This window comes from Jaculus jaculus, chromosome X, assembly GCF_020740685.1.
Source record: "Jaculus jaculus isolate mJacJac1 chromosome X, mJacJac1.mat.Y.cur, whole genome shotgun sequence".
In the NCBI taxonomy this organism is placed as follows: domain Eukaryota; kingdom Metazoa; phylum Chordata; class Mammalia; order Rodentia; family Dipodidae; genus Jaculus; species Jaculus jaculus.
Genome location: NC_059125.1, coordinates 37,015,945 through 37,030,584, shown reverse-complemented (window position 1 = coordinate 37,030,584; position 14,640 = coordinate 37,015,945). Strand labels below are relative to the sequence as shown.

Genomic DNA, 14,640 nt, shown 5'->3' with positions numbered 1-14,640 from the left:
AATCTAACCATTGCTAAACCCTTAGAGATTTGTTACAGGTGAGAGGGAGATACTCAGTGTTCAACTGATTTATCAAAGGCTTGAGATTCATACTTACTTGTTTTACCTCTTTAGTTTATACCTGGAAAGGAATTTAATGTTCAACTTCTAGGCTTAAAGATTTAAAAATATATTTAGGTGTTGAGAATTTAATAATAAATATTGTATTTCCAAAGTTTATTAATTAATGATTTTAATGAATGTGTTTTATTTGTAAAAGATATCAGCAGTAACAGTTGAATTTATCTATGTACTTTTTTTGAATTTTTGAATCACATGTATTTGACTTCATCAGAGAATATTATATTTTTATTATTTTGTGTGTATGATAAGCATGTGTATATATATGTGTATGTGTTCATGTGTAAGAGCTTGGGATGAAGTGTGTCAAAGTCTGTGAAGGTCAGGGGAAAACTTCAGTTGTTGATCTTCACCTGGTTTGAAGAAAAATTACTTGTTAACTACTGCATATACCATGCTAGCTGGCCTTTGAGCTTCTAGTATTTTCTTGTTTCTTCCTCTTACCTTGAAATAGGAGGGCTGGGTTTATGGGCACTTAATATTGAAATTGTCTTTATATGGGTTTTGGAAAAGTGAACTATGGCTGCCAGACTTGCACTGCAAGAGACTTTATACACTGAGCCATTTTCCCAGCCCAATCCACGGATATTTTTTCATACCTGAGTACAGTGGAAATTGATACAAGTTTCATGACCATCTCTTCCAAGTGCTGATGGATGAAAGTAAACAGATAGCTCTATGGTAGAGTGAGGAAGTAAAACCAGCTGTATGAAAAAAGAAAAAGAAAAAAAAAGTATTAATACTTTCACTTGAGGTGTCATTTTTTGTGTCCTTGGTATAGGCAGGGATGCCATAAGTGTGATAAATGTGTGGTCTCTTTCTGTATAGTAGCCTTACAAATAGTGATAAAAGGGGCTGTGATAAATGCTATTTAATATTTATCATGCCATGATCCTCCCTAAAACAACTATATTGAATAGCTCACTGTTTATAAAGAAAACAGGATTAATTTTGAAAGTCAAGTTAGACTCCCTAATAATGGAATATATGATTTGTTTAGGTCAATCAGTCAATAACCTATTGACCATTCTATGGTACAGGTTAATTCACTAGTAACCTAATTTGTAACTTTGTCAGTATAAAAAGACATAAACTATTTCTACACATCAATATAAGGTACATTCCTTTAGCGAGCAATAAAGTTGGATCCTTTTATAGACACATTTAAGGTATAGCTTGGTAGTTTGTACTGCATGAAGTTTATCTTTTTAGAGACAGTGAAATATAGTAAACATATAAAATTAAAATGTTATGCTGAGGAAAATAAAGTATTTAATATCAACAATATAGAATAAAGACTGTTAATCATTTTTTATTATTTTTTCACAAATAGTTTTGAAGAAGCAAAATGACATGTAGTAGCATCACTCAATCCTTATAAAATATAGCATGTGGTGCTCAATAAGCTCTGATAACAATAATGAAATACAAACACAAATTTAATTATATATTTATATATTCATAGCAAAGCCAGTTCCTGATTAAATAGATAAATATTATTAATAATAAATATGTTAGCTGGCTATGGTTGTGCACATTTTTAATCCCAGCACTTGGGAGGCAGAGGTAGTAGGATTGAGTTCAAGGCCACCCTGAGACTAGTGTTAATTTCAAGTCAGCCTGGGCCAGTGTGAGACCCTACTTGGAAAAAACACACAAAATAGTAATAATAAACATTTTATGTCAAGCTTATTCTTTAGCTGACACCACCAATATTTTGGCGTTAGTGTATACATTAAGAGTACAAATTAGTTTCAATAATGAGAATCACAGTGACTTGACACTACTCTTTGTCATGACACAGAAATGAAAATGGTACAAACATTGATTTTGTGAACAGTGGTGAGAGTTGGAGAAGGGCACACACAAATGTAGTGATCAACTCAAGACCTTGCAAACATATAACTATTGAGATAACAATCATATAAGTAGGAGTTCACAAATTTGATTGTTAAAATGGTGAGAAATGAAATACAACAAGTTTATTGAACATGATTGTTATCACACATATTGATAGATTAAAATTCATGATATTTTTAACATAAGAATTTAAAAAATTATTGATAAATTACATGAGTATTCTGCTCTTGTGATCAATTACAAAATGCTCTTGTAGCAGTCAGTTTAATGACTTTATGGATGTACTTACCGGTGATTTTCTATTAAATTCTATGACAAAATTTTCAGGATTGCTGTTTGTTACTTGTAATTCTAAAGTTTCGTGTGTAGGATTATACAAAGGAATGGTCTGAACAATATTCCTGGAGGAAAAATCAAGTCATAAATTTGATAGTACTTATAAATTTATTCAATATTATAATTACACACATTTCACCATTATTGGTTGAATTGCATTCCTTTCAAGATATGCTGATACACAATAATTGTATGGCTACCTGGGGCACAATCCTTTAATTTCATAATAAATACATATCAGTCTCAGATAAAATTATATTACTAAATAAAGTGAATAATGTAGTGATACTCATCTACCATCTATGCCAAGTAGTCAAATTAAGCAATTAAGCAATAAAGCAATACATCTGTCTCTAAACTTCTGGAACTTGCATTACATTGGAACATGAATATCTGTTTCTGGAATATATGCACTTGAATAAATTAAGATGAAGTCACAGTGGAATTATGAAGTTTACTTCCAATATACTCAGTATTTACATCTTAGGCTACAGCAGATTAATTACTTCATAAGACATGGCATTAACTCCATTTATATGTAATTTTAGAAAGAATGTTTTTCAAATGTTTACTGTGTGCCATACCACTTTTATAAATCTCTAGTTAAATCTTTGTCTCACTTCAATGTGAATTAAGCAACAAAATCAAATTGCCAAATAAAAATGTTAAATTAAAACTTTTTCATGGCCAGGAAACAAAAACTTGGGTAATTAAGGCTATTTCTTTCAATCTTTAAAAGCTGATATTACACATACATTTAGATATTCAAGCCCCAGGATTTTCAGTTCACCCTTTTCTGAACAATATGTATTTCAAAAGTAATATGGGTATTAGTATTTTGATTTCAACTTGTTTTTCCAGTTTCCATTAACAAAATTGAATACATACATATAATACAATATATACATACATACACATATATATGTATGTAAATAATTAGCAATAATCTGTGTATGTTTATTTCCCAATATAATTTAGAGAAAACAGTTTTCTTCCAAAGTGTGTCTACATATAATTATAATGAAAGAATTGTATAGTTGTTCTTGTCAATAGAGCTAAAATCTAGGATCTGTACCCATCAGTCTCAATTTATAAAGATGCAAAATAAATTTAATGTTGTGAAGAATCATGGTTTTTTGTTTTTTAATGTTTATTTATTTATTTGCAAGCAGAAAGCAGACACAGCGAGAGAGAAGAGAGAAAAATAGAGAGGATGGGTCTACCAGAGCCTCTAGCTACTGCAAAGGAATGCTACAAGCATGTACTTTGTGTATCTGGCTTATGTGGGTACTGTTGAATCAAACCTGGGTCCTTAGGCTTCACAGGCAAGTGCCTTAACTGATAAGCCATCCATTTAGCCCCAAGAATCATGGTTTTAATCAGTATTGAATCAGGATCATTATATAGTAAATTTCCTCTTCCAGGGAGAAAAAATATAGATATATAGATAAGGCATTATATATGGATGATGGCTGGAAAGATACTGAAAAATGATACTACATAGGAATGGTCTTACAAACAATGAGAACATGCTAAGACATTTTGCTTCATTTTGAAAGCAATAAAGTAGGTTTTGGTGGTGATTTTTTTTATGTTTTAAATAGGTATGGTATTCTCAATTTGACCATTGGTTTGAAAATAAACTCCAATGATTAGGGAAATGAAGCATAGTGACTGATTATTATGGAATAGGAATCTAGGTAGGAAACAATCAAAGCCTGAGCAATAGCAATAGAGAGGATGTAAACGTTTCCAGAAGTAATGAATACGGAGGAAAAATTAAATTTGTGAAAGTGTGTGTTTAGAAGGGAAAGGAACAAAAACATGGTCTACTTCTGGATCTATGAGGCAGATCAATGGCTCAGTAATTAACTGTCTGATCAGCTAATCACTAGTATAACTATTAATATGTCAGTCAATCACAAAAGGTAACATTTCTCTGATTCATTAATATGTCTACTAGTGTCATGCATAATACCAATACACTTGGTGCTGCGTTGGTGGTATAGTGGTGAGCATAGCTGCCTTCCAATATACTGGTTATTTGTATTTGTGATAGTTTGAATCAGATGGCTTCTATAAACTCAAGTGTTTTAAAGGTTTGCTCCACAGCTGATGGAAATTGGGAGGTGGAGACTTTCTGAAGAAGATGTGTTGTCAGGAGTAGGCTTAGGGGTGCTATAGCTAGCTCCTCCTACCAGAGTTCAGCTCCTGCTGCTGTTTTTCCACCTGCTGTGACAGAGGTGATGTTCAGCCTCTGAACATTGCAGGCTTCCTTCTGCCATTATGAAGCTTCTCTTTGAGACTATAAGCCAAAATGAAGCCTTTCCTCCCATTCACTTCTTTTGGACAGGTGTTATATCTCAACACATGAAGATAACTACAATAGAAAAATGGCACTAGAGGATTGGGGATATTAGAGCTAGAAACATGAATATATGGGACTTAGGTTCTTTGGAAAAGATTTCTGGAAAAATTAGGAAGGAGTTTGAAGGCTGGACTATGAGACATGTTTTAATGCTGTAAGTAGAGCTTGATGGAACATTCTGATGAGTTGACAAAACTAAATGGAGAACTGTGAACTGTAAAGCTTGGCTTAAGAAGGAAAAAGAACTTTGTTCAGACTGGGCTAAAGGCAGTTTGTGTGAAGCTGGTTGTGTTCTTCCCATGTCTTGAAAACTTAAGCAAATCTGAATTTAAAACTAATGGTGAAATGTAGAGTAGCAGAATATGGCACATAAAGAAATGAAAGCTTTAAGCAGGAGACAACAAACCAGTTCGCTAACGATTATTTGAGGGATTACCACAATTAAGTTTGGGACAGATGTTCTGTATTCAGACAGTAAGAAGAGTGTTGAGGAGTTTCACTGCTGCTTAAGGTCAGCTTAATTCCCGCCCCCCCCCCCCCCCCAGAATAACAAATGTGGCAGCAAATGCATTGAGGGTTTTAGGAAATGGCTACTGGATGATGTGAATCAGGATGGTTGGAGACCCTGTGTATAAATCCATTGTAGCCATGAGGATGAACTCTGGGGTGCAGTGGAGATCCCAGGACTTCAGAGATGGTAGGAATATGGTACAGGCATCAAGGAGAGCTACTAGCCCAGGATGTAGTTTTTTCCAAGCTGTAATCAGCCCATCTGAATGGGCAGAATTGGAACCCTAGAAACTTTTCTTATAGGTTGCAGATGTCACACATGATGCTACAGGATTTGATATTTTCCCTACTTGTTTTTCATCCTGCATTGTTTGTCTTTCTTTCCTATGCCCAATTCCATCTTTTACAGCATGATTGTTGATTCTGTGCCACCATGTAGATTTAACTGCTCTTTTGATTTTAAAGGCTTATAGTTAAGACACTGCTTCAGATAAGAATTTGAAATTTTAAATAGTGTTGTGGTTGATCAAAAAAATCTATAGGGGGCTGGAGAGATGGCTTAGTGGTTAAGCGCTTGCCTGTGAAGCCTAAGGACCACGGTTCAAGGCTCGGTTCCCCAGGTCCCACGTTAGCCAGATGCACAAGGGGGCGCACGTGTCTGGAGTTCGTTTGCAGAGGCTGGAAGCCCTGGCACGCCCATTCTCTCTCTCTCCCTCTATCTGTCTTTCTCTCTGTGCCTGTCGCTCTCAAATAAATAAAAAATAAATTAAAAAAAAATCTATAGGGACTTTTAAAATTGGATGGAATACATATTTACATCTTGAGACAGTAATGAGTCTATGGGGGCCAGGGGTAGGCTATAGTAGTTTGAATCAAATGTTCCCATAACTCATGTGTTCTGAATGTGTGGTTCCTAGCTGCTGGCAGTTTGGGAGATAGAACCTTGCTAGAGAGGGTGTGTTGCTGAGGATGGGCTTTGAGAATATTATAGGCAGTTTTCCTCACCAGAGCTCAGCTCCATGTCTCATTGATATCTTCCTCCTACAGTGGTAGAACTGATGTCCAGCCTCTGTTAATGTTATTCTTTCCTCTGCCATAATGAAGCTTTCCCTTTTAATTGCAAGGCAAAAATAAACCCTTTCCTCCTACCAGTTGCATTTGGTCGAGTCTCTTCTTCTAGCAACCCACAAGCAAGCAATGAAAGCTCGCTTAATGTGAAGTAAAAAAAAAAAGAGTGAGAGACTTTATTTAAGTTGCAGACTTCTCTGCAAGGTCAGGCAGAGTAGAAGTGTACCTGCTACAATTTTTATAGTTTGTCTTTTCCCTTCTAGTATCTTGCTTTCACTGTGATCCTTTGATTTCTCTGAAATCCCTTGCTTATTGAATTATTTGATTTGAAGTTTTGGCTTAATGTCTTATACTAGAAGAATAGAATGTAACTAAAATGTACTGATTTGTGCATCTGACCACATATTAACCAAATTTAATTATAACTTGATACTTTTGTTTTCCAGCATCAAATTTGGTACAGGCATGTAAGAAGAACTTGACTGTCACAATATAAATACTCTTATCTCAAGGGAGAAAGGTGTTAATCAAATGGTAAAGTATTCATAGTTGTTCATAGCTAATTCTCTGCTTTGAGTTAACCAATCTTTCATCAAGCTTTTCTTATATACTGGCTCAGGAAAACTCCTTGTGCCCAACCTCGCTCGTGCACTCTTTCTCTCTCTCCCCATCTCCCTCCCTCCCTCTCTTCTCCCCTCTCTCTCTCTCTCACATACACACACACACACACACACACACACACACACACACACACACACACATGTTCTACCCTTCCTAGCATCTCCTAGGAATTGGTTGACCACAGTGAACCCTCACTTTCTATTATATTCAATTGAGTAAAATGTTCTACTTTCTATCCTAAGATATCAGTGCTGCTCTCATTTATCCTACAAAAGAACAGTCCTTACTTGGATTGCTTTTGTAGACCTTGCAGATATACAAAATGAAGTTTTATTAAGTATTAAGTATTATAATAATACCTTTTCCTTCGTTGTATTAATTCTTTTAAATTAAAGTCTCTGTTTACCAAGCCCTGATGTATTTCTATTTGGCAATTTTTCTATTAGAATTAAAGTATTTTGTTGGTTAATATACCACTATCAAGCATAGATATTGAAGATAAGATAACTCTATCATACCCTTCAAGGCCCAGAATCCATTGTAGAAAAGGTGGTAGAAGGAATATAGGAGCCAAAAGAAGGGGAGGAGTGTGTACAATGCTGTATTCCAGAAACAGAATGACAAAGTTACATGGTATTTATGACCTCACAGTGGCTAATACTACCTGTACAAGATCTGTATAATAAAAGGGAAAAATGATGACATTAGAATAAAAGAAAGCTTAGCTAGAAAGAAGTGATTTATTAGAGGGGTGACTTGGGAAGAGAGAAAGGGAGGGCAGTGAGAGAGATTATGATAATAGTATATTGTCTTATTTATGTAAGTTGTCAATATTCATTTAAAATAGATATTGAAATATATTATTTTATATTTTAGAAAACTAAAGGCATTCTGACAGTATTTTTATATATTAGCTTTTTGCATGTATAACATAAACTTATCTCTTAAACAGAACTTACTGTCCAAGATCACATTGCATTTCTGGTATTTTTCTTGTTTTTGGATGTTCTGTAGTTAATTTTAATAAGTACCAGAACTCTTCACCAATATCAGGTTGAAAAATAATGCTAGTGGAGAGAAGTATTGAAAATCTTGTCAGTGGTTTATTTTTTATATTACAAACTTGGCAGAAAAAAACTCAAATTGCTTTTTAATTTATTTATCTTTATTTAAGTAGTTCCTTATATTTTTGTAAGCAGAGACTCTCATTCTAGCTCAGGCTGGCCTAAAACTCACTATGTGGTCTAGGATGACTTTAAGCTCATGGAGATTCTCTGGGAGAATGAGCTACCATGTATTGCTGCTGTATTCATTTCCTATTTCACATTGCTGTACTTTTTATCTTTAAAATTTCACAAACATATTATTTTAGTATATATCTATTAAAATTACTAATTTCCTTCAGTAAGATACTCTGGTAGAAGCAGTAGTAAGTTATCTGGGAGGGTATATTGTTGTGAAATAAGCCAATAACAGAAGGAAAAATAAGATGTGATATCACTCACATGTGAAATACAAAACCATGTAATTCAAAATCAGAGAATAGAACCATGTTTAACAGAAAATGGGGTCTACTGATTGGTGTGAGCATATTAGAGAAAGAAAAAGAAATTCAAAGTTTTAGACAGGAGAAATAAGCTCAAGCAATCTACTGTATAACAAGTCAACTATATTTTTTGTTTGCCTTTTGGTGTGAGCTGGGCGTGGTGGCGCATGCCTTTAATCCCAGCACTCAGGAGGCACAAGTATGTGGATCACAGTGAGTTCAAGGCTACCCTGAGACTGCATAGTGAGTTCCAAGTCAGCCTGGAATAGAATGAGACACTACCTGGAAAAATTTTAAAAATAAAAATAAAATTAATAAAAATGTGCTTTATATTTGAAATTGGTGACAGTGGATTTTAAATGTTCTCACATAAATAAATGCTTAGTATGGGTGAAAATGAATATGTCTTTCAATGTTGCATATTTTAAAATGTTCTGTATACCAGTAATATAAGCAATTTACCAGTTACATTAAGTTAATTAATCTTAAAAAAGAAATTACTCTACCAAATAAAAGCATTCTAATAAAGGGAATTTTAATTGAGAATAATAAGGGAATGCTTTGAAAACCTCAATACTAATCTCATTATCATCCCAAAGTATGTTAAAAAAAATCTTGGATATTATTAATTCAACAAAGTTGGTTATTTAAATATTTTTGAATTAATGATTAATGTATAGTCCATCTTCTGTATGCAAATGTATAAAAATATGATACAATATAAGGTTTTATATTCATCATGCTATGAGGACACATCATTATACTGTTAATGTCTGTATGTGTTTATTTGTACTTGCATGTATATTTTTTAAGTATAATAGCCATAATGTAATTTTTGCCTATGCCTTCCAAGTGCATGATTTGTAGCTACTTGGCAAAAGGTGAAATAAATGATTTTTATTAAAGGAAGTAAATGACTGATTCCCTAATTCTCTAAGTGTACACTCATATTTCTAGCCCTCTGAATCCCCAATTCTCATGGTTCTTCCTGACTTAGTTAAATTGTTACACTCATGAAGATTTGAGTGTTAAAAATGAAGTGAAAAGAAGTAAAAGGATAAACTTAGGTATAATTTAATTTGACTTTTTGTTACATAATATTTTTATAGTGAAGTAACTAAAAGTTAACCCTAAATTAGTATATGTTATCAGAGAATAGTATTAAAGTATAGAATGAAATGATTTTCAAGGCTGGAATTTAAGGAATTAGTAACAAAATAAAATGGCACTTTTAAACCATACCTTTCTTCTTTATAGCCCATGGATGCTGGAGAATACCATACAATATAGTTAACACGTTCCAATGGATTCAATTTAAGTTCCTCTGGTCCACTGAGAGCAATTGATGTCAACTGCACATTCACATGAATAATTTCATCTTTTGGATTAGTGATGGGAATTTCAATGCAAATAGTCTCCTAGAATTACAAAACAAGTACATAATCACAGTCACTTTTCTAGGGAAGTGAACAGAAAGAAAAATATTATTTAAGGCTATTTGTTTTAGGGTTTAAATTTTGGCCTACTGGAGAAAATATTTTCTTTTAAATATTTTTATTTACTCATTTGCAAAAAATATAGATAGGGAAGGAGGGAGAGGGGTGAGATAGAGGAAGAGAAGGATAGAAAGGGGAAGAAGGAGAGAGAGAAAGAGAGAGAGAGAAAGAAAGAAGGAGAATATGAAAATAGACATACCAGGGCCTATTGTCCCTGAGGATGACCTCCAGATCCATGTACCACTTTGTGCGTCTAGCTTTATATGGGCACGTGGGACTCAAACCTAGGCTAGAAGTCTTTGAAAGCAAGACATTTGATCACTGAGCAATTTTCCCACTCCCTAGAAAGCATATATAATCTTAATATTTAAACATTTTTTTTTGGAGATAGGGTCTTGCTCCAGGCCAGGCTGACATGGAATTCAATATATAATTTCAGCCTAGCTATGGACTCATCTACCTCTCTACCTCCTGCCCCTGCCTCCTGATTTCTGGAATTAAAGGCTTTGACACCACACTCGGCATAATCTATGTGAGTTATTGGGTGATAAGAGTCATCAACAGTGTGAACAATGGATCCTTTCAATGTACAAAATCAACTAGCCAGGCAAGATGATCCATCAGTGCAATAGAAGCCCATAAACTATGGGTGGGGGCGGGCAATCAAATGCTTGGTAACTGGATATGAGGGCTACACATTGGGAGGAAATTCATGCTTAGTACTGAAAACCAAGTCATAAGCCTATGACTTGGAAGGTAGTAGACCCTAGAAGGGATTTTCCACTTTTCCTTGGCTAAGTGGAGACATTATGCCCATTAAAATCTAATGTAACTTCTAACTTGGCATGGAAGTGTGTGTTTATAGTCCCAGCACTTAGGAGGCAAAGATAAGAGGATCACAATGTCTTCAAGGCCACCCTGAGATTACATAGTGAATTGCAGGTCAGTCTGGGTTAGAGTGAGACCCTACCTCATAAAAACAAAAAATTCTAATGCAACTTCTAATTTTCTAAATACCTATAATTGCCCCCTTTGATCAAGGCTGCTGACCCTTTTTGCTTGAGAATCTGCTTTTTACAGATGGCAACAAATATTAGGGAAACCCAAGACACATCAAAATGGTAGGAAGAGAAATATGACTGCTTATCACAGGATTGTTCATCTCTATTATACCCACTAGGACACATGATGTATTACAAAAGAAGTAACTCTTATTACTAGCCTGAGAACCTCATCCAAGGAGATGAAGTAGATACCGAGAAGAATCAAGAGAAATTGAAACAGAAAATAAAGAGTCTTCCAAGAGTTCATCACTAATGGAGACATCTATGAAGTGCTCCAAGGTTCTAGGGACATTGAGGAAGATGATGAGGAGAGCAAGTAAGAGCCACAAGATGGAAAAATGTAATGTGAGGCATGTTCCATCCATAGGAACTGACTGGTACATTCATAACCCTTACAGTGTTTACATAGACTCCTCAGTAGACTCAGGAGACTTCTACTAAGGAGGGTCTACCATGGAATGAAGGTAGCAGACAGAGGACATAAGAGAATAACCCAATGGTAATAGAAAAATTTTGTAATAAGTTCGTATTTTCAAGTTTCCAATAAAAACCATTACACAAATATTTTTAAAAATTTAATAAAGATGGTTTTTCTCATTCCAGTATATCATCTATTGCCTATATAAAGACTATTAATTGTTCTTGGATAGTCTGTACTATATTCTTTTGAATATCATTAAAATCCCTGTGAAGTGTCCAATAAAACAAATGTAATTTGGTCCCTCTACAAGGTTTGAATGAGTGAGTTCCAGGTCAGTCTTGGCTAGAGTGAGAACCTACCTCAGAAACAAAACAAAACAAAACAAATATAGATATTTGAAATGCCTTCAAAATAATATTAGGTTAAGAAAATTTGTCACATCAATTTTAAAGATGATCAAGATTTATAAGTTTACATTTGGGAGACCTCATTTGTGTTACTATATAAATTTAGAAATACATAATCATCTTGACTAAGTAATATAAAAATGTATAGCCAGTCAGGGTAATGTGTTTGTAAGCCCAACACTTCAAAGGATGTGGCAGAAAGACTATGCATTTGAAGACAATCTGGAATACACAGCAAGACCTTATCTTAAAAATGTATAAAGAAGATTTACATCCACAAATATAACTATTTCTCTTATTTTTAATGTATCTTGCCATAGTTTTCATTCTTTGTTTTAAATCTATTTTCAAACTAGAAGTCTTCTTTTATGACAATGGAAGTCTATTTGCTTTTCATTGTAGTCATTTTTTTTTTCTTTTCTGGCTATTTCTGTTAATAAGAACCCATCAAATGAATTTACTTTCTTCTTTTCCTTGAATAAGTAATTCCCACTGTCACTATGCTTTGTTCAGGCACATATGGGCTGGATATAGGTAATAGACTAAAGATTTCTCATCTTTGTTGATATGTAAGAAACTATCTACAAAATGTTTGTAGTATGAAGAATTGGTTGGGTAAAAGGTGCTCAATAAGGGATTCCAACTCCAAGACCCTTTTGTACATTGCTGTAGCTATGTTACTAGTTCTCTCCAATGACATATGAGTGGAAAGCGTATTGCAACGTACATACCAAGGAATTTTCAAAAATCCCAAATTTTGCTGAGCATGCTTGCACACACCTTTAATTCCAGAACTCAGGAGGCTAAGGTAGGAGGATCACTATGAGATCAAGGCCAGCCTAAGACTACATAGTGAATTCCGGGTCAGCCTGGGCTAGAGCAAGACCCTACCTTGAAAAACCAAAAAAGAAAAAAAAAAGGATTAAAAAGTCTCTTTAAGCATTATTTCCCTCTACTATATGTAGATGAAAGCATTACAAAATAGAAGGATGATGACTCCTAATATTACAAAATGTAGTTTGGTAGTCTAGCTACTAACTGCCAACACATGTAACAGATTATTAATGTTATTAAATATTTTCTTGTGTTAAATTATTCAAATCCTGTGGTTTACCTGTAATATTCAATTACTGTAAGTAATATTTTCTCATGCATTTAGTTATTCTTAGATAATTGATGTGGCAACACATTTTATACACGGAAACAAAAATATTATGCTCCTCAGGTTTGTGAATTAATGTGAAAGTGGAAGACAATGCTAAAAGTTCTTATAAAATATCTCATTTCAACTATTTTACTTGTCTTCTAACTGCATTACAAGTTTAGTTTTATGTAATTGGGGAGCTAGTTAGAATGTTCATCATGATCTCAGTATCTGCTATAACACTACTATAAATATCATTGACACAAAACAAATTTATTATATCATAAAGTGTGCAATGTATGAAGCAATCTATAAATCTAATTATTAATATATCTGATATAGTGAATATTACCCAACATAAACAGTAAAGTAGCAATGTAAAAATCTCACTTAGGATGTATTTGAATATCTTTTTAGTTCAAGATGTCTGCTTAAAACTTTGTAAAACTTATTGATGAAAGGAATCTCCTGATTGAGGAAAATATAATCAACTTACTATTCCATAACTTGGTGGATTTTTCCCTTGATTTTCAGTCCACCCTTCTCCAAGAAGAAAGATTTCTTTTACTTAGTGTTTGCACTGAAAACTTCTTGGTGGTCTCAAGTAAATGTTATGTTTTACTCATAAACACAATTCAATGACAATTCAATATGAACTAAGAGAGAACTGTCTGAACAGTGTTGGGAGCTATGAACCAAACCTCAGCCATGTTAACAGAAACCGACATATAGTAAGTTAAGTTTCTACTTCCTCACCTAATACTCAACTACCAGAAACAAAGACTGCCATATAGCAAGTTAAGTTTCTACTTCCTCACCTAATATTCAACTACCAGAAACAATGGGATCGTGCACCTGGCTAAACACTCCCCCATCCTGCTGGTAGCTGATGAAGAAACAAAGGCATTGCGGTTTACTCTGTGATCTTTGCCCTAACCATGTCCCCTTCCCCCTACAACTCCTTGCCCTGACCACGTCCCCTTCCCCCTACAACCCTATATAAACCTATGTGGAAAAAATAAAATCTTGAGGACTTGCAAACAGCTAGCATGGTCTCCTTCTTGTATCTGTTTGCCTTTTTTCACTCAGGTTAGCTTTTCCTCGAGTCCTTGTTCAACTCCCTGCTGGCTGGGGCAGAACAGGACTCCACTATCACAAGAAATATTATGAACAAATGGGGATACATGAAAACAGTTTCTGCACAGCAAAAGAAATTCTTAGCAGAGCCAACAGTAAGCCTATAGATTGGGAAAAGATATTTGTCAGCTATTTATTTCTCTAACAGGGTTAATATGAAGAATATATTTTAAAAAGAACTCCAAAAATGAAACACCAAGCTGGGAGTGGTGGCGCACACGTCTTTAATCCCAGCACTCGGGAGGCAGAGGTAGGTGGATCGCCGTGAGTTTGAGGCCACTCTGAGATTACATAGTGAATTCCAGGTCAGCCTGGGCTAGAGTGAAACCCTACCTCAAAAAATAAAAAATAAAATAAAATAAAATAAAATAAAATAAAATAAAATAAAATAAAATAAAATAAAATAAAATGAAAAAGAAAAGAAACACCAACAAAAGAAAATCCTGCCAATCAGTAAGTGGGTTAATAAAATTACCAAACAGGTCTTAAGAGAAGAAATACAAATAGCCAACAGATATTTTTAATACATAAAAAGGCTTTAT

At 34.2% G+C, this 14,640-nt stretch overlaps 1 protein-coding gene across 1 annotated transcript in view; it reads right to left on the bottom strand.

Annotated features, from left to right (window-relative positions):
* Cfap47 (cilia and flagella associated protein 47) overlaps positions 1 to 14,640 on the bottom strand; it is a 290,704-nt gene that overhangs the window by 50,893 nt on the left and 225,171 nt on the right. The window contains exons 52-55 of the mRNA XM_045140870.1: positions 9,672 to 9,847; positions 7,843 to 7,950; positions 2,270 to 2,381; positions 720 to 824 (exon numbers count right to left, since the gene is read on the bottom strand). Coding sequence (XP_044996805.1) covers positions 720 to 824; positions 2,270 to 2,381; positions 7,843 to 7,950; positions 9,672 to 9,847 — 501 coding nt within the window. The remainder of the gene's footprint in view (positions 1 to 719; positions 825 to 2,269; positions 2,382 to 7,842; positions 7,951 to 9,671; positions 9,848 to 14,640) is intronic.